This window comes from Lotus japonicus, chromosome 3 (genome assembly GCF_012489685.1).
Source record: "Lotus japonicus ecotype B-129 chromosome 3, LjGifu_v1.2".
Lineage (NCBI taxonomy): Eukaryota > Viridiplantae > Streptophyta > Magnoliopsida > Fabales > Fabaceae > Lotus > Lotus japonicus.
In genome coordinates this window covers 9,157,792-9,181,050 of record NC_080043.1, presented here as the reverse complement: position 1 = coordinate 9,181,050, position 23,259 = coordinate 9,157,792, and the positions used below count along the sequence as shown (strand labels likewise).

Sequence of the window (23,259 nt, the reverse complement as noted above, 5' to 3'; positions counted from 1 at the left end):
TTATTTTTTTTATTTTTTCAGTATTCAGTTTAAAAGGTAGCAAAAGTAATAACTAATAACTCTACAGTTCGAAGAATTTGTACGAAAAAAACAAGTTTGAAAAATCTTTCATAGATTAACAGTACAATTTGTTGGAAATTTTGAGACGGGTAATTTTAGAAATAGAAAGTTTTGTGAAAATCAAGAGAGATGGTAAGAGAAGGAAAAATAACCAAATCAACATTATCGGGAGCAATATTCAATGCTAGTTTAAGTAGTTAGCCTCTAAGCAGTCACTTATAAAATTTGTAAAACTAGAAATATCTATTAAAAAAACTAAATTCAGAGGACTTAAAAAATTAGTGAAACAACAAATTAATTTAAAGCAAAGTAACTTATGAAACTCTTTTCGTACTCAAACTCTTTTGATTGGTACATCAGAAAGATAAACTGCAGCCCTCCAGGTATCATCCTTGAACCTCTCCGTTCCCAACTGATGTCCACTAACTTTTACCGCTTGAGCTTATTACGTTCTAAGCTTTTCTTATTAACTTATAATAACTTATAAGGTATTTTGAATAAATATCCTAAATCAGCTTGTGAATAAACACTTAAGTGATGTGTAACATAAGCACTAACTTAGACTGTTTACACAAACACACCCTTAATCTTGAACATAAAGGCTTGCTATTACCAAAAACAAACTAGCACACTGACCAAGTCAAAACAGATTTTTGAAAAATTACTCTATTGAGAGAAGGCTATGATGGTGCAAAATTTCTGCAAAGCACAAATGTAAAAAAATAAAAATCCTCCAAGATTATCAGATCTAGGATCCAATGACAAATACAACCGCCAGCAAAACTTAGAGGCAGTTCCAATTTTGGTATAAGTCAGCATAACAACTTTGAAGTACTAAGAAAGACTACTCAGTACTTAACCGGAGCAAGGATATCAAGCTGGGAACCAAGCTTCTCATCAGCAACTTTTTCTGCTTTGACCCTCAATTTGTTGAGTTGCTTCTTTCTCTCGTAAAGCACTTGTGCTTTATCCTTTCTCTTCTTTTCCAACTCCTGAGAACAACAAAACATTTAACTCACGTGTCGAAAGCTACACAGTACGACAGAGTACATTCTCACTGAATTTCCAGAAACATAATTTGGATTCTCACTTAACACTGGATAAAAGAACATGGAAAAATAGGAAAAACAAAATTGCAGATCATCTCTATTGGTAACCCCTATGAAAAAAAGATAGGCAAAATAATAGAAGATAAATAGCAATCAAATAGATGGTCTTAGCAATCAGCTCATATATGGGATTAGATGAAATCATATCATATTAGGGGTATGCAGAAAACTAGCAAAAGAATTTAGCTAATCTAGAGAAGGGGCTATTTCACTTTATTTATTGCAAAATCAATGGTTGAGATTTAAAGAATATCATAGTTTGTTTATACATGTGTAACTGTGTAAGTATATCATCACAGTCTCAAACTATAATTTCTCAACTAACCATTATGTAATGACTTACTTTACCCTCTAAAGTGACTTATTCACTCTAAAGGACAAAACCACCAAAAATCTGCACAAGTTGAATATAAGAAGTAGAATAGCATAAGGAAGACAGGATATTAGAAAGCAAGAACTTACCCTGATGGTATCATAGTAGTTCCATCCGACCTCAGATGACAACTTACCCAACAAGCAGTACTTGTGTCCTTTCTGAAGCCTCAACACCCTGATTTTATTAATTTAAGACATGAGGTTCATATAGAACTGACTTGTAATATGTCACAATAAAAAAAACAGATCAAGAAAGACAGAACATACTTGAGAGCATCAGGGACAACCATTCTTTTGACCTTGTCATATGGAGGAGGGATACCCTCATACACCTTCAAACGTTCAAGAGCAGCTGCACCACGCTTAGTCTTGTGTGGTATCATCCTGAAAAAACAGAAATTTCAGAACCTTCACACAATAAAGTAACATTGACTAATCCTTTTATGCATTTGTCGAACCCATTCTTTCATTCTAAATATTCATCACAGCCGTTTTTCTATGAGGGAATATTTCAGTAATATTATAGACTTCCTAATAAAACTCTAGTACGAGAAGATTCTTCATCATCATCACTCTAGCATGCTTCTAAGTCACTTTCCTTCATATTTCCATTTGTTTTGTTATTCAAAAACAGCATCATAAAAACAAAATTCAAACCACACGAAATTGGCAAATATTAACATACATAGAACAAATCACAAGTACAGCCTCCCATTTCAAATTCATTGACTTCTCTAACAAAGACTGGAAAAAAAAACCCACTGAATATTGAAATCCACTAGTCAAAGCAAGCATAATCACAATAGTGAAACAACTAATCAGTCCCCAAAATCATCATCCACTCACAACCACACACAGTTTGATAGCTCATTCAGCTGCTTTTACAAAATCAATTTCATACCCAAAAACAAAGAGGCCAAATTCATCAAAAACCAACACTGCAAATCAAATGGAAAAATCAATGCATAAACATGAGGAAACGAAAAAGAGGAACATACCCACGAAGAGTGCGCCAGAAAATCTTGGAAGGAGCACGAAAATGGATAGGACCATGAGAAGGTTTGGTGTTCATACGCTTCCGGAGAAACCTCATGTACTTCATCTTCTGCCTGACGAGACCACCAGACATGCAAATCTCCTCACACCGAACCACCACCACTTTCTGGCCGTTGAGAAGCTCCTTCGCCACGATCGAAGCAAGCCGACCCAACATGTGGTGGCGCGCATCCACCACCACCCTCTTCGCGCAGATCCCTGAACCTGACACCATTCTCACTCTCTTCGCCTTTGGCGGCTGCTGCTGTTGCTGGTGTTCTGTCTGCAATTCGATGGTGAGAAGAAGACGAAAGAGTAAATTCGGGTTTTAGGCCCATTACACAACATAAGGGCCTGTTTGGTTTGGTTTGGTCATTTTCATTGAAAACAGAAAATGAGGTAGAAAACATGTTCACTTTGGTTTTTGACTTTTTTGAAATGTTTTCAAAGAAAATATTTTCTAATTTAGGCTTAAAAATGAAAACAAAAAATTCTCATTTTCTCTGTTTCCTGAAATGAAAACACGGTGGCACTCTCGTAAATTTTAAAGTTTTAGCCCAAACTTACTGATTTTTTATTCTAAACACTTTATAGTTGTGGGTTCTGTTCTGTACTAGGGCAAGCTTACGTAAGAGAAAGACAAAAAGTAAACCCTAGCAGAGCACTAAAATAGCAAAACTACCATAAAAGGAATATTCTCATTAATGCTGAAAAAGTTGGTTTCGTACAAGTGGATGACCTCCCCTTTTATAGAGGGGGGTGGTCATGATATGGATCTTTCCTATATTTGGGCCTGACAATCAGGGCCCAAATCCCCGTACATATAAGACAAATCCAAAGGAATCTTCCAGCTGGCTTGTGGGTCCATCACCTAAGGGAGGGCAATGAAGCTCGTCATGTTGCCTTTCCCGCCTTGGCTATCGTCAATGGTTTATTGTTCATTTTGGGCGGGACATAATCTTCTTTATGTCCCGCCCAGTCCACATGCCCCCAAGACATGAGACTCGAGTAAAGAGTTGAAATGTCTTCATCATGTTACCTAGTAGTTCGCCTCTATTGTTTATTCGTTCATCGCCATTTTACCTTCGTTGTTACATCGCCATTTTCACGCTTCGCCACCTTTGTTGCCGTTTCAAAGATATGTCGCCATTAATCATAACCGTCAACCACGTCTTTTCAACTGGCGCACGTATCCTTATTTTCCGGGATTTCGTCATCATTTGTTATAAATGCAATCTTCAGTTGCGCGTCTCGAGGAGTAATGTCTTTTCGCTTCCTAACTTTTCGAATTTCAAATCCCACGATCCCACGATCTTCCCCCACTCATTCTCTCTCTTCCTTTCTCTCTATAAAATCCCCTTTTCACTTTTCATTTTTCACTTTCTTAAAACTTTTGCTCTGAAAACCCTTTTCACCGCAGCTTTCATTCTCTTCTTTGAACTCCGGTGAACCTTTTCTTCCTCCGGCCGTCGTCATTGCGCGGTGCTCCCCTATCGCCGACGTTCTCCTTTCTCAAATTCACGGTTCTCCCTCTGGTTAGTTTTTCTCTTTCTTGAGACTCTTCGTTTACTTCTTTTTTCTCTGACTCTGTTCATCTTCTTTCTTCTTTTAACTCTGTTCATCTTCTTTTTACAAAACTGCCTCGCATGTCTTTACCAAACGCTAGCCTTTCTTCCCTAGAACTTTCTTCACCCTCCACGGAGGAGGAAGTTGTCGCCCCCTCTATAATTGAAATTCATTCCTCGCCTTCTACCCATGATGATTCCGGTCCCGCCGGCTCTGTAGACTCAATTCTCTCCTCTAATGGAGATTTGTCTTCACCTGAATGGCGCTCTGACGTGCATTTAGTTGAAGATAAATGTCTGTTGCATTCTATCTGGAGCAGCGTTGGGAGCATTAGTTCGCTTCGAATTTCTGCTCAAGGGTTCACGAAGATAGATCCCGCCACCTCGAATAATGAAGATCATCTGTTGAATGTCCTCCCATGTGGCGAAGATGACTGTGTTCTGTTGCGTAAAGAACCAGACGATGGATCGCCCGATTTTTTCTTTGTTTATGGCTATTTCTTCTTAGATTTAAACATTAAACTTCCTTTCTCGCCGTTTATATGTCACGTTCTTTCTTTTCTGAATGTGGCGCCTTGCCAACTCCAGCCCAACGCCTGGGGTTTCCTCCGCTGCTTTGAAATTCTTTGTGAACACTTGAGTTTCACTCCAACCTATCCCTTGTTCTTCCTTTTCTACAAATCAGTCACCACTAAACCTACTTCTGTGAAATGGGTTCCACTATTAGCCCGTAAGAACATGAGTCGGTTTACCGCCCTTAAAAGCCATTACAAAGTATGGCAGAAGAAATACTTTAAAGTTGTGGAGTCGCCCGAAATAAAGAACTTGTTCCGAGATTCTGACAATAACCCCCTCTTCCCCTTTTACTGGACAAAGAACCCTCGCCGAAAAATATCTGTTTCATACGACGCCTTGGATGAATCTGAACAAGGCGTCGCCGATTACCTCCGCACACTACCAGTAATTTCCGGTCACGACTTGATTGAGGCGTCGAAATCCGGCACTTTAAATCAATTTTTTAGTAAGTTTATAATCTTTGTACGTAACTTCTTTTTCTTTTTGTTCATGTATCTCGTCTAATTGATGTTTTCCGTACAGCTACGATGGGAAAAGGCAAGGTTGACGCGAACCCACTCAAGATGAAGGAGTACCTCGCCCAGTCTGCCGCGGCGGCGAAAAAGAGGGCCGCCGAAACTGAGCAAAAGAAGAAGAATGAAGGTACCTCGGGTTCTGACAACGTCAGGGACCCTAAACGTCAAAAAACTTCAGGTGCTGCTGGTGCTAAGCCTCTCCACCAATCAACTCTTGATTCAAAAAGTCGTCCAGCTGAGAAAAAGAAGGGACATGACAATGTCCCGCCCCCTCAACAAGATTCAAGCACGCTGACCAACCGCCCATCAACTCCATTTGGCCAGGCTGGCCCTAGTTCAGCCATTGGTGGCGAAGCTCCTCCCCCCTTGCTGAGCTTGTCGGATCCTCACTTCAATGGGCTGGAATTCATGACCCGCACTTTTGACAACCGGATTCACAAGGACATTTCCGGTCAGGGTCCCCCCAACATTGCTTCCATGGCGATCCATCACGCGCTTTCTGCCGCCAGTACTGTAGCGGGAATGGCTCAGTGTGTGAAAGAGTTGATCTCGGCCAAAAACCGTTTTGAGAAGAAGGCAGCTGATTACAAGACAGCCTATGAACGGGCTAAAACTGATGCTGAGACCGCCAACAACAAGCTGAAATCTGCTGAGGAGAAGTGTGCTAAATTAACTGAAGACTTGGCTGCTTCGGACCTGCTTCTTCAAAAGACCAAGTCTCTTAAAGAAGCCATAAATGACAAGCACACTGCCATTCAAGCCAAATATCAAAAGTTGGAGAAGAAACATGATCGCCTGAATGCTTCCATCCTAGGGCGTGCTTCTCTCCAATATGCTCAAGGCTTTCTGGCGGCCAAAGAGCAGATCAGTGTAGTTGAGCCGGGCTTTGATCTTTCCCGCATTGGGTGGCTGAAGGAGATCAAGGATGGTCAAGTAGTTGGTGATGATGACATTAGCCTCGATCTCCTTCCCCAATTCAATGATGAGAGTGAGCCTGAAGAAGATGGCGAGGATGGGAATGAGCAGCACAGGAATGAGGATCAAGGGAAGGAAGATCCTCAAGCTGGGACAAGCCAGGGCAACAACGCCAACAACGAGAACCTGGCTTGAATTTGTTTTTATTTTATGAAGTTGAAATTTTTCTTTGGGCATTGCCCCGTTTTATTTTCATTCCAAATCATGTATGGGCATCGCCCCCTTTTCTCTACTTTAAATGGATATCATCTTAAGTTCATTCGTTGTTTTTAGTTGTTCCCAACTTTCGTTGTTATATACCTTAGCCGATTTTTCGACGAGGCTTGGTTTCTAGTGGCCACTAGAATTGCCAAGGCTTTTAACTTTTGAAGGCGATACTTTCTTATTCCGAAAGGTTTACTCGCGGTATTTGCATACCTTGATACGATTTGCATTGCATGAACTCGTAATAAAAATTCAAAAAACATACGATTCTGTTGAAATGATCTTTTCATTAATTTTCCTTCGTATGGGAACAATTGTCCCTTCATTACAATTGTCGCCTCATTAAAAACCTTTCAAAAGAAAGGGAAAAAGAGTGCGACTTCATTTACATTTGTTGTTTCTACTAACTAAAATACTGCTTTAGATGAGAGGCGTTCCATGTTCGTGGAACCTTTTGACCGCTTAGTTGTTCCAACTTATAAGCTCCTCCTCCAACATCGCCAATAATCCTGTAAGGCCCACCCCAGTTGGGTGAGAGTTTGTTGTGTTTATCGGGTATTGTATTTTTTCGGAGCACTAAGTCTCCTACCCTCATTTTTCTTGGCACCACTTTTGTTGAGAACTTTCTTGCCACCTTCACTTTTCCCGCCTCATTTCTTATGTGGGCCTCTCGTTGTTCCTCGGGCAGCATAATTAGATTTGCTATTAAGTTTTCTCCGTTGTCATTTTCATTAAACCGAGCCACTCGCCAATTTTGATTTTCAATTTCCACTGGGAGCATGGCGTCAGTTCCATAAGTTAGACGATACGGGGTTTCCTTTGTGCTTGACTGCTCCGTGGTGTTGTATGCCCAAAGAACGCCTGGTAGTTCCTCCGCCCAAAGCCCTTTTGCTTCATCCAGTTTCTTCTTTAAACCCTTCAGGATAACTTTGTTAGCTGATTCAGCCTGCCCATTGGTCTGTGGATGTTCTACAGAGGCAAATCGCATCTCGATTCCCATTTCTGTACAAAATTCTCGGGTAACACTACTTGTGAATTGTGTTCCGTTATCCATTACTAATGCCCTGGGAACCCCAAATCTACAAATAATCCTTCGCCACAAGAAGCTCCTGACCTTGGCGGCCGTGATAGTTGCTACTGCCTCAGCCTCTATCCACTTAGTGAAGTAATCAACCGCCACGATGATGTACTTCATTTGTGCCTTCGCCACAGGGAATGGTCCTAAGATATCGGTCCCCCACATGGCGAACGGCCAAGGCGACATCATGGTTGTTAATTCTTCTGGTGGAGCCTTGTGTAGGTCAGAAAAGACTTGACATTTTTCACATTTCTTAACATACTCCAAACAATCCTTCTTCATCGTTGGCCAATAGAATCCTGCTCTTATCACCTTAACTGCCAAGGATCGCCCGCCAATATGACTAGAACACACGCCTTCGTGGACTTCCGCCATTATTCCGAGGGCGTCCCTGATATCGACACATTTGAGCATAGGAGACATGATTCCTCGCCGATACAACTCTCCACCCACCAGTGTGTAAAAACTGGCTTCCCTTCGTTTTGCTCTCGTGTTCAAATCATCCTCCTTTGGTGGGTTCTCTAAGAAGGTTTTAATCGATTCCATCCAAGATATCTCGCCCTCACTGACTGACTTTACAGCTTTCAACTTTATTTCTACCAAATCAATGCTCGGGCGAGGCAGGGTTTCTTGAATGACTGTCTGGTAGTTGCCCAATTTCCCTGTGCTTGCCAACTTTGCCAACACATCAGCCCTCTCATTTTGTCCCCTCGGGACATGTTCTATTTTGATTTCTTTGACCTCCATCATCAATCTGCGCACCACTTCCAAATATTTGGACAGTTGCGGATCCTTCACCTGGTACTCACCTTTCACTTGTTTAACCACTAACTGCGAATCTCCTTTGATAAATAACTTCTGGACTCCCAATTCAATGGCCAACCTTAAGCCGGCAATCAGAGCCTCGTACTCAGATTGATTATTGCTCGCCTTGAACTCGAACTTGAGAGACTGTTCAATGATCATTTTATCTGGACTTTCGATTGTTATTCCCGCCCCACTTCCAGTGTTATTAGAGGATCCATCCACAGACAGGACCCATTCTCCCTGAGTCTTCTCTCCTTCAGTGGGTGTTAATTCCGCCACGAAGTCAATTAAACTCTGGACTGTGACTTGGCCCCTTGGCTCATATTGTAAGTCATACTCTGACAGCTCAACTGACCAGCTAACCAATCGCCCTGATAAATCAGGCTTCTGAAGTACTTGCCTTAAGGGAACATCAGTTTTAATTTTGACTTGGAAACTTTGGAAGTAAGGCCTGAGGCGCCTTGCAGTTTTCAGAATCGCCAAAGCCGCCTTTTCAATTTTTTGGTACCGCAATTCTGCCCCCTGTAAAGTATGGCTCACGAAATATATAACTTTCTGCTTTTTTCCTTCTTCCTGGAGCAAAACCGTACTTACCGCCTTGTCAGTAACCGCCAAATAGAGCACTAATGGAACGCCTGGTGTTGGCTTGGAGAGTACCGGTAATGTGGCCAATGTTTCTTTCAATTTGGTAAAAGCTTGTTCGCATTCCTCTGTCCACTGAAACTTTGAATTCTTTTTTAAACATGTGAAGAACGGGGCCGCTTTGTCACCCGCCATTGGCAAGAAACGTGACAAGGCGGCCATTCGCCCTGTCAAACGCTGAACCTCCTTTACACTTGTTGGGCTTTTCATTTCCAAGATCGCCCTTCCCTTATCTGGGTTTACTTCTATTCCTCTTGATGTTAACATAAATCCCAAGAATTTTCCTCCCTGGATCCCAAAAGAACACTTCTCAGGGTTTAACTTCATTTGATATGTTCTTAACTGATCAAACGCTTCTTTAAGGTCGCCGCCATGATCACTAGCCCTGGCGGATTTTACAATCATGTCATCCACATACACCTCCATATTCCTGCCTACTTGCTTTGAAAAAATTTTGTCCATGAGCCGTTGGTACGTAGCTCCTGCATTCTTCAAACCAAAAGGCATTGTCTTGTAACAATAGTTCGCCTGATTGGTCATGAATGCTGTACTTTCCTCATCCGAGGGATGCATCATAATCTGATTATAGCCCGAATAAGCGTCCATGAGACTTAAAAGTTCATTCCCTGAAGCTCCATCCACAAGCTTGTCAACATTGGGAAGTGGGTACGAATCTTTGGGACACACTTTGTTCAGGCTCGTGTAGTCCGTGCACATTCGCCATTTCCCATTGGCCTTCTTGACCATTACAACATTGGCGAGCCACGTTGGGTACTGTACCTCACGGATGAAGCGGGCCTTGATCAATTTTTCAGTCTCTACTTGTACAGCCTTGTTCTTTTCTTCACTCATTCTTCGCCTTGGTTGGATGACCGGGGTCGCCCCTGGTCGTATGGCTAGTTTGTGAGTGATCACCTTGGGATCAATCCCTGGTACATCATTGATGGTCCATGCGAAGAGATCTAGATTATCACCCAGAAGGGTGATTAGTCTGTCCTCTTGTTCTGTTGTCAAACCACTGCCAATCTTTAGAAACTTGTCCTTGACTTGCACCTGCTTGGTTTCCTCCAGCGGTTGTGGGCGAAAATCATCAGCATCATCTCTTGGGTCCAAGCTAAATCCTTCTTGTGGGAAGATTTCTGTAATTCGGTGGCTCTCCTTGGCGGCCTTCCGCCCATAGAGCGCCACGCTCCTCAAATAGCATTCCCTTGCTGCATTCTGGTCTACACGCAATATCCCGACCTTCCCGTTGCAGGCGGGATATTTAACAGTTAAATGAGCAGTTGAGATGACCGCGCAGACCTTGTTGAGGGTGTCTCGCCCCAAGAGTACGTTGTAATTGGCTCTACACGCCAATACTAAGTACTTTACTTGAAACTTCTTGACAAACTCTCCTTCTCCAAAGGCAGTCGGAATTTCGACGTATCCCCGCACACTGACACGGTCTCCTGTGAATCCCACCAAAGTTCCCCTGTATGGTTTCAAATCTGATTCCTTTAGTCCCAGGCGATCAAAGGCATCTCCATAGATGATATCTGCCGAAGATCCCTGGTCTAAGAATACCTTCTTTGTCACATAATTGTTAACCCTAATTGTTACCACAATTGGGTCGTTGTCATGGGGAATTACATGCGCAAAATCCTGAGGGGTGAATATAATAGGGGAATGATTCACCCAACACTCGCCTTCGTTCGACTCCTGTACTGAGTGTACTGCCGCCACGTAGCGTTTTCTAGCCTTACTTGAAATTGCACCCCCGCCAAATCCTCCTGCAATAGATAAGCATTCCCCAGCAGGATCGCCCAACTCTTCAACTATCTCTTTACCTTTACCTTTGTCCCCTTGAGTGATTTTAGCTACCTCCGGCGCTGCTGTGTCTTTGACAAAGTTTGCCAAATGGCCAGCTTTAATCAAGCGATCAATTTCCCGCCTTAAATTCCAGCAATTATCTGTCGTATGCCCCAACGCTCTGTGGTACTCGCACCACCTATTGGTGTCCACGTTAGCTGGCGGCCGCCGTGGGGGTGGTGGGTACTGCACAACGTTGGTCTGTCCAACCGCCCTTAAAATGGTACTTAAGGGTGCATTCAACTTAGTAAGTGGGATTGGCGTTGGCGAAGCACCAGGCTGACCAGCTGTGGCAGCAGCGGGACCTTGTGAATTTCTGTGCCATGTATTTTGAAAGCCAGGTTTAGAGTTGTGGTATGGTCCCGGTCTTGGTACACGGGGGGTTTGCGCTATCCTGGTTTCCTTCCCCGCCTTAGATTTGTCTTGTGAAACACCGCCAGATTGAGACTGCTTACGTCCTTCCTCTCTTTCTTGTTTCTTCTGGTCATCTTGCTCAATCAATATGAACTCTTGAACACGAGCGCGAAGATCCATCATATCCTTCGCCGGTCGCCTTGTTAAGTCTCTATTCAAATCTCCCGCCCGAAGGCCATTTTTGAATGACGCCAAACAGACATCTGGATTTTCATCCTCCAACTGCACCGCCATCTTGCTGAAGCGTGCCATGTAGGTTTTTAATTTCTCGCCTGGTTGCTGATGTATGCTGATAAGATCAAACATTGTTGCTTTTGTGGTTTTATTGGCGGAAAATTGAGTCAGAAACTTAGTGGACAGATCAGTGAAATTATCAATGGAGAAGGGCGGTTGTCGAATGAACCACTGCATCGCCATGCCCTTGAACGTGGAAGGCAATAATCGACATTTTACCGCATCCGACGCCCCGCCGATCACCATTTTAGTATTGAAGTATCTAAGATGCTCCATAGGATCAGATTCGCCCGAAAAGGCGTCTAATGCCATGGTTTGCAGGTGCTTTGGAATGTCCACCCTAGTGATGGCTGGAACAAAAGGTTGGAATTCAACTACATCCTCCGCCTCCAGGCGTTGTTCTTGCTTAAAATTCTGCCGCTGAGTAAGATACTCAACTTGGGCTTGCAACTGCTCGTTTTGGGACTGCACCTTCTGCAAGGTATCTAACATTTGTTGCAAAGCCGCAGGCGTGATACCTGTCACTGCCTCTTGCGCTCTCCGTGGAGCAGTTGTTTTAAGATCCTCCAAGTTCACGTAGTCAGGCGGCGTTGAACGCCGCCGAACACCTGGATCTGATTTAGCGATCAGATCTGAAGGTCTTCCCGGAGCTGCATTCACCAATGACGCCGGCGACGGCGCCACTGAGTGGACCCCCTCCGAGGAAGCTTCCTGCTCTTGGTCGTCCAGTACGGGAATGTTGTTGTTTCGTCCGCCGGCGCGACCGCCGTGTCGACCACCACCGCGCCGGCGATGATCGCGCCGACCTACGCCGTATGAACGAGTCTCCATGGCTCGCGGTTCCTCCTTCTGTCACCGGAAGAGGTAAGTCCTCCCCACAGACGGCGCCAATGTTCTGTACTAGGGCAAGCTTACGTAAGAGAAAGACAAAAAGTAAACCCTAGCAGAGCACTAAAATAGCAAAACTACCATAAAAGGAATATTCTCATTAATGCTGAAAAAGTTGGTTTCGTACAAGTGGATGACCTCCCCTTTTATAGAGGGGGGTGGTCATGATATGGATCTTTCCTATATTTGGGCCTGACAATCAGGGCCCAAATCCCCGTACATATAAGACAAATCCAAAGGAATCTTCCAGCTGGCTTGTGGGTCCATCACCTAAGGGAGGGCAATGAAGCTCGTCATGTTGCCTTTCCCGCCTTGGCTATCGTCAATGGTTTATTGTTCATTTTGGGCGGGACATAATCTTCTTTATGTCCCGCCCAGTCCAGGTTCGAACCACTATCACAAAGAAATATGACTTTTTCCTTTTTAATTTATAAACCAAGAAACTTGCCTATGTATTTTTTTTTTCACGTGCCTTATGTGGTAGTTTTTTTTTAAACCGCATTATGTAGTTATATACTTTTTTTTTGAACTGGTAGTTATATACTTTTTTTTTTAACGTAACTGGTAGTTATATACTAATGATTTTCCAAATGAGTGGTGATATGTTCACATATCTCATAATTTATTTTCACATAGTTTTTCTTCATGTCTCTCTACTAATTTCATTAAATCACACATATTAAAGGTATAGAGGTGGAAGGTGTGAAGAAAGTTTTTTTTTTAGGGAATGAAGAGAGATTAATTCATTGCAAATCAATAGAATAACAAACTATGTTTCACTGGAAAAAAAAAATAGCAAATTACGGGTCCATCAAACTATTGTGTTACATGAAAAACGCTACTTCTAATCTGATTTTTTTTTATTACAGGAGGAAAAACACTTCTAATTTGATTTAAGTAGCCATGCAATAATAATTTGCAATGTAGACAATTTTTGTGATTAAAAGAATTAAATAGATTATTTTATTATAAACTAGTACTTTTTACCCGTGCGATGCACGGAGATATTTATTTTTGTTGTTTGTGTGATATTTGTATTATTTTTTAAAATATAATTTTTTTCATGTATCAATTTAATAGTTTTTTCAAGGGAATAATTACATTGATAATAAAGGATTTTTTTATGCGCTGCTCAAACTCTATCAATAAGATTAGCCATCAACACATTGGCATCTATAAATGTGAAAGTGCAAAAAGATGAATTAGAAATTGGTGATGCAATGAAAAGAAGAATCAGAAAGCAAAGCAATTAATTAGGATAGAGAGCGGAAGGAAGAAAAAACTACCAAGAGGAAGAGAGTTCGTGATTGAGCTTCATAAGAGATTAAGTTTCAAACCTTAAAGTTCCAAACACACTATTTGAAGAGACGTCAGCTAAATATCGAAAAAAATCAAAGCTTTTCTGCTTACTAATAATTGAATGATCAAAATTTATAGTTTCAAAACTTTCGCAAGTAAACCTTAAGCATGTTAACGGGAAGGAGTTAGAAAAGAAAGTGATGCCACACACGCACAAAGTTCATGAGGATTTTCCATAAATAGTTTAAGTGCACAGAAAAACAAAATCAGAACATTGTCTAGAAAAGAATGAAAAATCAGTATATAAAATCATGCAATAAAAAATCAAGGGAAGGAATTTAAGTCATGCTATAATATGATTATAAAGGAAAATCTATATCACCATCCAAGCCTTAGCTATACAGCACTGATTTCATTTTTGTAACAAAAGAAAACATGACAATTCAAATAATACGCATACCTGACACAGGAAGAAACGTTATCTTTGCTGAAGGTACAAATCCAAATTTCATATACATGTAACAGAGAGAGCATTCAGCGAAAGCGTTCATCCCTAAACAAAATTGAGCACATATTCCATGCATATGCCTTCATATTCTGGTTCGAGAAGGCTGCAGCAAGCACTAATTCCGCTGAAAACACTGCCAAATATAAACTCACTTGGCTGACAAACACCCTGCCTTGGCCTATCTCTGAATAGAGTTGAGAGAACCCTGTAATCATGGAACCCCAAAAAATTATATCATTTATACATATCATTGTAAACATATATGAGGCATGTGCAATTTGTCCAAAATTAGTGTACATTGAAAAATAGCACTTTGTGCAATCAAGTTACAGCTAAACCCTGATTTAAGGACATAAGCGTGCAGTTTCCTGTCTATGTATATCTCCTACAAATGTATTTGGTAAGAAGTAGCAGTGCCTCACAGTACCATTCCTTTCCGCCCCCTTCTATAAAATGCATAAAAACAGCATTTTTTACACTTTCACTCCCAAAAGTCTCCAACTTGGCGATCCCATTGTGTTTCTCAATCTCAAACACAAACCTATATAACACATAATTCCCACTGACATTATACTCAAAAAGAGCAACACCCAATAAAACTCCTTCACATTTTGAAATAAAATGAAATCAAAACTATATCTACCTTCCTCATTTTCCCAAGATTTAGCAATGGTATGGTGGAGAATTGTAAAGTATATAAATTAAATCTCCAGAATCTGTGCTACAACCAACTGAGTGTCCTTACTTTTAATGGAAGATTTTCCTCACCTTGTACGTAAAGACAACATACCTATAAGATTAATCAAATGGCAGCCATTAGAATTTCAAATAAAATCATCATAAGCACCATAAGGAAACCCAATCACTAAAATTCTGAAAGAAGGGATCTGGAAGAATAAAGAATTGAGAAAGGGGAAGACTTCAAACGAATAAAGTGACAATTACAAAATGCAAGTAAGGGAAGGTGAGTTATACTCATTCTTGCAATAGTTATAAGAGAAATTGTTTAGTTAGGAGAGCAAAAGAAGAAAGCAATGTAGCACCTCTTCAAAGCACTGAGACAATTCCTTCCTCAACAATCCCATACACCAAAGGTTCACTATTATCTTCTTCATCACCAACCCTCAATTCCACCTTCAACCCTTGAAAATATAATTAATAAACATAAATTCAAGATCATAAACATTATGTCATTAATAATTTCATAACTATGTACATGGGAAGCCAAGATCATGAAACCCATGGAGTTTTTGTCAAATAACAGAACACAAAAGTAATATTTTCAAATAGGCAAGTAAGAGTGGAAATGTATACTTCTTAAAGTTAGAACACAACTTTCGAAAAGTTGATCGGTGAAAGTGTTCATATACAAAGGGAATTGTGATTAGAATAGAAGTCATATTTCAATAAAGTGTATAAATCTTCTCCAAAATTGAGATTGACAAAACTATATGGACAACTCAATTTGAATAGGCTACTGCAACAAAAGAAAACAAATGATGAATTACTTAAAAGTTAAAACACCGTTAATATGAATCAGATTTAACTCCAACGGCCAAGATTTGACCCTGATTAATTGTATCAGATTTACTTAAATACACATGCTTAAATTATCACTCATACAAACTGGACCTTTTTTATTTAAAATTAAAATAGCCGTCTAAGCAGAACTTCTCCTACTCACATTAAAATAAGAACAAAACCATAACTAAAGTATATATACCTGACCTAGAAAACTTGGCTTTGAACTCTTGCATCAAGTTAAGAAAGATACACTTAAAGTGAAGCAACAAAACCTGAGACTATTTGCAACAACAGAAAGTAGAGAGGAAATAGAGAAAAGAGAATAAAAAAACTGCTTGACAGTGAGAGGGGTTTGTTTTCTGATGAGTTCAGGAACAACTTTAACTAAGGCTGCTCCGTTGTGATTATTATCTTTGAGCTCTTTCTTTCCCAATTCGAGAAACTCCTAAGTAACTCAAGTGTAATGAGAAATTAATACAAATCCATCGTGAATTTGAGATCAAGCAAGATAGTAAATACACTCTCATTTGTTTGTCTAATCTACTGACTATTGGGCTTCATATATCATGCCCTCCTGTGTAGAATGAATAACTATAATGTGCATAAGAGGAGGTCGAAAGTAGGAGGAAAAAGAAGCAGGCAAGCCCTATGGATCTAGTCGGTTCATAATACTTTCGCTTACATATTGCAAGGCAGAAGTAATGCACGCAAATTTCCATCTTTTCATTTTACCACTCCTTACTCCAGCAGACAAATTATGCTTGCTGATGAGTAGATACAAAGATGCAATAATTAGGCTTCCAAACCCAACGCATAGCCCAAGATGCTGCAAGAAATTGATAGTAACTGTTAATGTTTCCTTAAAAAGTTGAACAGTTGTTGTCATGGATTTTTGGCTCTTATTTCACACACTACATACCTCAATACACATATTAACCGTGAGCAGTTTCTCATCATATACATGTCTTCCTCTCTTTTCCGCAAGAACACTTCTTTCACTGTCCAAAACCAATCAGCGTGTTGTATCTGATAAGGAAACATTATATGTGCCTACAAAGATCATATTGAAATCCAATAATTCTTAGCTAGAAGTTCTTGAATCATACTGGCACCTAAGTCACCTCAATTATTAATTATCATTTATCAGCTAAAGTAAAAAAAAGGTCCAATGTGGAGCATTTTTCACCCTTCTGAATAGATAAAGGTCAAGCAAAATCATCCAGATTTCAATGCTAATCATCACAAAGAAAAAATTTGCAACAACAGAAAGTAGAGAGGAAATAGAGAAAAGGGAATAAAAAAACTGCTTGACAGTGAGAGGGGTTTGTTTTCTGATGAGTTCAGGAACAACTTTAACTAAGGCTGCTCCGTTGTGATTATTATCTTTGAGCTCTTTCTTTCCCAATTCGAGAAACTCCTAAGTAACTCAAGTGTAATGAGAAATTAATACAAATCCATCGTGAATTTGAGATCAAGCAAGATAGTAAATACACTCTCATTTGTTTGTCTAATCTACTGACTATTGGGCTTCATATATCATGCCCTCCTGTGTAGAATGAATAACTATAATGTGCATAAGAGGAGGTCGAAAGTAGGAGGAAAAAGAAGCAGGCAAGCCCTATGGATCTAGTCGGTTCATAATACTTTCGCTTACATATTGCAAGGCAGAAGTAATGCACGCAAATTTCCATCTTTTCATTTTACCACTCCTTACTCCAGCAGACAAATTATGCTTGCTGTAAGACCCAAGTTTTAAGCTTATGCTAAGTGAATAAACTTCCTATTCACGATTAGGGTTGATGTATCGTGAAAGGAAAACCTGAACAAGAGTTTACTAAATGGAATAAATTATGAAGGAGGGAGTTCAGGAAAAGTCAAAGGATTGTATCGAAGTCGATTTAAGTTATAGCACGAATAATATTCGCTTTAAAACCAAGGACAAGAACCTTAGAAAATCAAACTATGTTCCACCCTTGGAACACTGTAGGAATTTAGTCCAAAAATCTTCAGAGAAATGTTAGAACTTCTCTTTTTCCATATATAACAATCGTTTCGAGGCGAAACTCTAGGATCTACGAACGTCCGATTCCAATCATCGGAAGTTTGCCGAAACCGAATCACTGATAGTTCAGAAACCCTAAAATCAACGTACGATGAAGACTTTTTCTATTTGGAGCATCAAATAAAGATTTAATCCGCGTTCGCCCACTCTAATCGACGTTCCAGATCTTTCTTCAGAAAATGAAAATAAGAAATGAAAATAGAAAATGTTTTCGCAAACCAAACAGGCCCTAAGTTTTTCAAATTTTTTTTCAATACTTTTTTGGCTTAATTGCAGGGCTGGTCCTTGATATAGCGCGATTGTGTAAAAGTGGATATCGATGTTTTAAAACGAGCGGTCAATGTCACGGATTAGGAGAACCTTTAACTCAGATACAATTTAACCCTATGCCCCTGTGAATTCTCTCATAACGCCTATGTTAAAAGCATACGTGTAATTTTAACTGATGTGGAAACGTCTTATTGGATGAACAGACATTGGAGACAGAGGATTTGAATAGTCCAAAACCACTCTCTAAAGCTCCACATATAACTTATTTTGTGCCGAGAGCCCTAGAGTTAGAGATGCTCTAGCTCTTGTCTAACCCGAGTCAGGTCTTCACCATCATCCCTCACCCATTTCTTCGATTTCTTCCACCAAATCCCTCACCCACCTCTGATTGTCATTGCTTCGACGACCACAACCATTATCTTCCTTTTCTCGTATAAGACAATGTTCAGTGTCAGGAAAAATGTTTTTGATCTCATTGACATATGAGTAGTATATCATTTGTACTTTTTTTTTACTAAAACTTCACTATGTGTTTGTGTCATTAAATTCCTTGTTTTAATAGATTTTTATTTGGATGTTTAATTACCTTCTCTGTTGTCTAAGGTAGTCTGCCAATTGTTGAGTTTTTATTGTGCTTGTTTCAACATTTGAGACGATAATTTTGATGTCTCTAATAATTATAGAAAAATATTATTTTGTACTCATTATTTTTTTTTATAGTGGATGATTTTCTGACTCATGTTCGCGATTTTTATACTTTCACATTGGGAGAATTTTTCCACATTGTCTATGTACTTATTTTGTTTTTATTGCTTTTATTATTATCATTGTTGGTGTGTTGGTTTTGTTTTAAAGTTTGTGTGTACAGGTTATCCACAAGTAGACAAAAAAAATTGTGCTCCAAACTTTTTATTGTACACTCTGATAATAACAACTTCTACTCGCAACGATATCACACGTGATCCTAACTAAAGGGATTTGTTGTAATTAAAAAGTTTTGACAGGAGTGTTTCTTAATATTATTGTACATAAATATTAATCTATTAGTTGATTACATCAAAACAAAATGTAATTAGAAACATGAAAAAAAATAATTCCATGATAAATTATATTTTTGCACATAGATTTAAAATGTGATCAACTTAAACAATTTCAATCACAACTTCAAACAATCTGTGGGCTTAAAGGAGACAACTTTCTTATGCATGTCATAGCCTACCAAAAAGTTCCATTGCACTATAATCCCGAAGATGTTAATTCCCATATCTCCAGATGAGGCAAAAGCGAAGCACAAAACATTATCTCTGGGTCGAATAAAGGTGTTGAAAGGTGGTAACGTAACATTAGCACCCCTAAAATTTGCGGTGATCACAGGAAGGGTTGGTGGGTCTATTGCGGTCCTGTAACAAAGGTTCAGTTCTTTAATAGGACTCTTAATAGGCTTCAAATTTATCACCTCTGCCACTATTGATTCCAACTTGTTATAGATGTCTTCGCGCAATAATGTTAATGTTGTGCCTGAGTCAATTATCATATTTACTGGTTTGCTAGACCCAAAGGATGAGTTCCCAAAATCTATTCTCTTGTTTCCCACAGTTAGTGCTTCCAAAGTCAGGATGTAAGCGCCATATTTTTCTGTGTCTTTGATTAGGGGAGTTGAGACAGCCCCATGACCAGAAACCACAGCAGCATCACCAAAATAAAGTTTGCTTGAGACATTTTTAGACGGTGAAAATACGGGCATCAAACAATAAGAGAATTTCCCTTTAATTGAAGAACCCAATTGAGTTGTAAGCGATGCAGGTCCAGCTCCAAGCCCAACTATGCCAGTCATTCTCCTATCATACAACCCCGTATTTTCATGTCCACAACCAATCAAGGTTCTAGGAAATGAGATATAGGAGCCCTTTGTGGATTTCAAGGTTAGAGTATCCAAACCAACATCTCCTATTGACTTTGACCCATCACCATATCCAATTTCATATCCACAAGTATTAGAAGAGGAGCAAGTAGGACCTACCACAAATTTACACGAAGGGGAGGAGCAAGCAAGGTTTTTGTAGGTTTTGAATTTTGAAGGATTGAAAATGGGTATAGTTTGGTTGTAACATGACTTACAAGGCCGACATTGGATCCAGGTCATTTCGCTACCTGTATCAACAACGCCATAAAGTCGACGAGGTGGGGTTCCAAGTGAATAACTCATGAGGTAATGACCATCGTCTGGGGTTACAGTTGATTCAGGATTGTTTGAATGGGTGGAAGCTTTTTTTAAACGATTGGCACGTTTGAAGGAACGACGCACTACATTGGAAACTCGTTGGAAGTGAGTTTCTTCAGAACGATGAAATGGTGATTTTAAAGAATCACGGTGGATAAGTTCCACACCGAAGCCGTTTCTCTGGGCCTCAATTAGAGAAACTCCAAAAAAACAAATCATAAGAAGAGAAAGAGATGAGTAACATTCCATCATTTCAACTAATAAACTCCTACAATTTAGTATAGATTTGTGAATCACTGAGGATTTTCTTTGTGGCTTTATATAGAGCCCTATTGATCATGACGAGTAGGAATCTACATATTAAATAAATTTGACTCGACATGTACATTAATAAAAGTATTAATTCGTTATTAATATTTTTTTTATATTATTCGTTGTATTAATTACAAACTATAAAAGTTTCAACTTCTCATGTTTAAAAATAAACAATACAATTATTCATATTTTAATTATAAATAAAAACTTGAGAAGTAATTTAAAAAAATATTAAAAAACATCAATATCAATCGATCATCAACATATAAGTAAATTTGACTTGATAAGTGCATTAATAAAAATATTAATTACTTATTGATAGTCTTTTACATTATTCATTATATTAATTACTAAGTATAAAAAATCTTAATTTCTCATCTTTAAAAATAAACATTATGGTCCTCGAAATGATAGCTCATGTTGTAAGAGCTTAGAGACATAAGAATTGAGGAGGCGAAGGTCCATGGGTCGATTATTGGAGTATGTAATTTATCTTTTCAATGTATAAAAAAAAACCATTATGACCATTCAAATTTAAATTATGAGATTAAAATAAAAACCATCAATATCAATAAATATGGCTATATAAAATTAAAATTGACCAAACATACACATTAACAATAATATTAATTAGTTATTAATATCTTTATAGTATTCATATATTAATTACTCATTGCAAAAGTTTTTCGATTTCTCAGGTTTAAAACTAAAAATACTATTTATTTCAAAATTAATTATTAATGAGGAAAAATTAAAATAGAAATGGTAATAATAAAATCTATCTATATAATATATATATATATATGTAAAACACACTTGAGTTTAGCATAAAATACATAAATAAAACACAAGTGTTGCATTGTAACAGACAATCAAATTTACTTTCTAATAAATATATTAAACAATAAAATAAAAACTGAAAAAAATTTATATTGTCAAAAACAATAAAATAAAAAACTTTTGTTCGTGATCACGATCGCTATTAATTTGGGTTTCCCTCTAAAAGGATGGTGCGTAACACTTCAAAGGTTTCTTTATTTGGTTGATCTCATTCACAAACGTCAATCATCTTGGAAGTCTCGTCTATTAAACAAGGCGTACAAGATTTGCTTGGCTAAATCAGTGATAGTTGCGGTTCTGACATACACAACGCAGGTGATTTGGCTGCCCAGTAAATTAGCTTAGCGCATTAATCGGGCTTCTAGAGATTTTATATGGTCTTCTCGGTCATCGGGGCGTGAGTGGCATCTTGTCAAATGGGAGATTGTTACTTAGGATATGAAGAGCGGTGGCCTTGGTGTTCAAGATGTTTCACTGTCGAATCTGACTCTCCTAGGCAAATTGGTCTAGGACATTCTTCAAGATTCCCATAAGTTATGGGTTCTGGTGATTTGTCATAAGTGCCTCTCTTGGATGCATATTTTGAATGATATAGCGCGCCCGGGAGCGTCGTCTTTCAGGTGGGGTTTGCTAAAGGCTCAAGATCTTCTTCGGGGTGGTTTTAAGTTTCGGCTTAGCAACGGTGAGACTTCCTCCATTCATACTAAATCCAATACGACGCACTATCTAAAGGATGTGATCAGGAATGGTGGATGTGATCTCTCTTCTCCGTCTACTGTTCTCCCTGTTCAGTTTGAACAAACTGTGTTGGCTATTCAACTCGTATTGGACCCTCGTCGTCATGGTATTTGGGTGTGGACGCCATGTTGTCATGGGTTATATTTGTCGGATCTTGCGTATAATTGGCTTAATCAGCGACACCAGAGTGCTGAAGTTACTGAGGATTGGTCTTGGGTTTGGACGTTGAGAGCTCCATAGAAGGTTAAGGTGTTGATCGTTTCGTTGCTCATCGGTTTCGTTGCCACCATGAGGCGTCCCCTAGTTGTTCGCGGTGTTCGCATGCTACTGAGGATAACTTGGATTGCTTGAGGAATTGTTCGCATTCCCGTGAGGTGTGGCTACCCTTTAATGCTCTTACGTGGCCAGGCTTTAACTCTCACTCGATTCAAGGGTGGGTTCAGGCCCAAGCTCGAGGGAATAATGTTGCTCTGTTTGCTGCTGTCTTATGGAGTCTTTGGAGATGTTGGAATGAGATTGTTATGGGTGTTAATCGATGGACTATGGTGTATGTGTGTGAAGGGATTCGTCGGGAGCTCCTGGACTACGCGAGTTGTCTTGGATCTCCGGAGCCTCACCAATTTTCGTTGAGGAATCAGGCTCGCTTGTCGTTGCCTTCATCGAGTTGTGTTCCGTTGATGACTGATGGTGCCTATATCAGTACGCGCAATTGTATGGGTATAGGAGGAGTTCTTTGTGACTATTCTGGTGATCAGCTTGGGGTTTTTTATGCAGATATCCCTAGGGGTGATGCACTTCTAGCTGAAATTAAGGTGTTGAGTGTGAGGTTGTTGATGACTTGGAGGAGGAAATTTTCAACAGCTTGTTTGTGGGTCGGATTTCTTGGAGTTGGTGGACACATTGAAGCAGAATCGATATAACTTCTATGTTTATGGAAGTGCTTCATTGGACTTGCTTCTTCTCCTATCGCGAGATTGGTATGTTCGTATTCAACACGTGTTTCGTGAAGTGAATGTGCCAGCAGACTTCCTTGACAGACTTGGTGCGGAATTGCAATGCGCTATGACAGAGTTGGACTCCCCGCCACCTCCTATCTTGCCGCTTTTATCTAGAGATCTTTTAGCTTTATAGTCTTCTTGTCTTTCTTTCCCATCCAC

The 23,259-nt window shown here is 39.6% G+C and overlaps 2 protein-coding genes across 2 annotated transcripts; both read right to left on the bottom strand.

Moving 5' to 3' along the window:
- Window positions 1-710: 710 nt before the first annotated feature.
- Window positions 711-2,925, bottom strand: LOC130748942 (60S ribosomal protein L13a-4-like). The gene is made up of 4 exons (XM_057602188.1): window positions 2,543-2,925; window positions 1,812-1,928; window positions 1,632-1,719; window positions 711-1,052 (listed from the first exon to the last, which is right to left on the bottom strand). Exons 1-4 carry the CDS (start codon window positions 2,812-2,814, stop codon window positions 909-911), a joined length of 621 nt encoding a protein of 206 aa, XP_057458171.1. The 5' UTR covers window positions 2,815-2,925; the 3' UTR covers window positions 711-908.
- A 16,219-nt stretch (window positions 2,926-19,144) lies between these two features.
- Window positions 19,145-20,194, bottom strand: LOC130743557 (aspartic proteinase CDR1-like). Its single transcript, XM_057595806.1, has one exon. The coding sequence runs from the start codon at window positions 20,192-20,194 to the stop codon at window positions 19,145-19,147; it is 1,050 nt and encodes a 349-aa protein (XP_057451789.1).
- Between the last annotated feature and the right edge of the window lie 3,065 nt (window positions 20,195-23,259).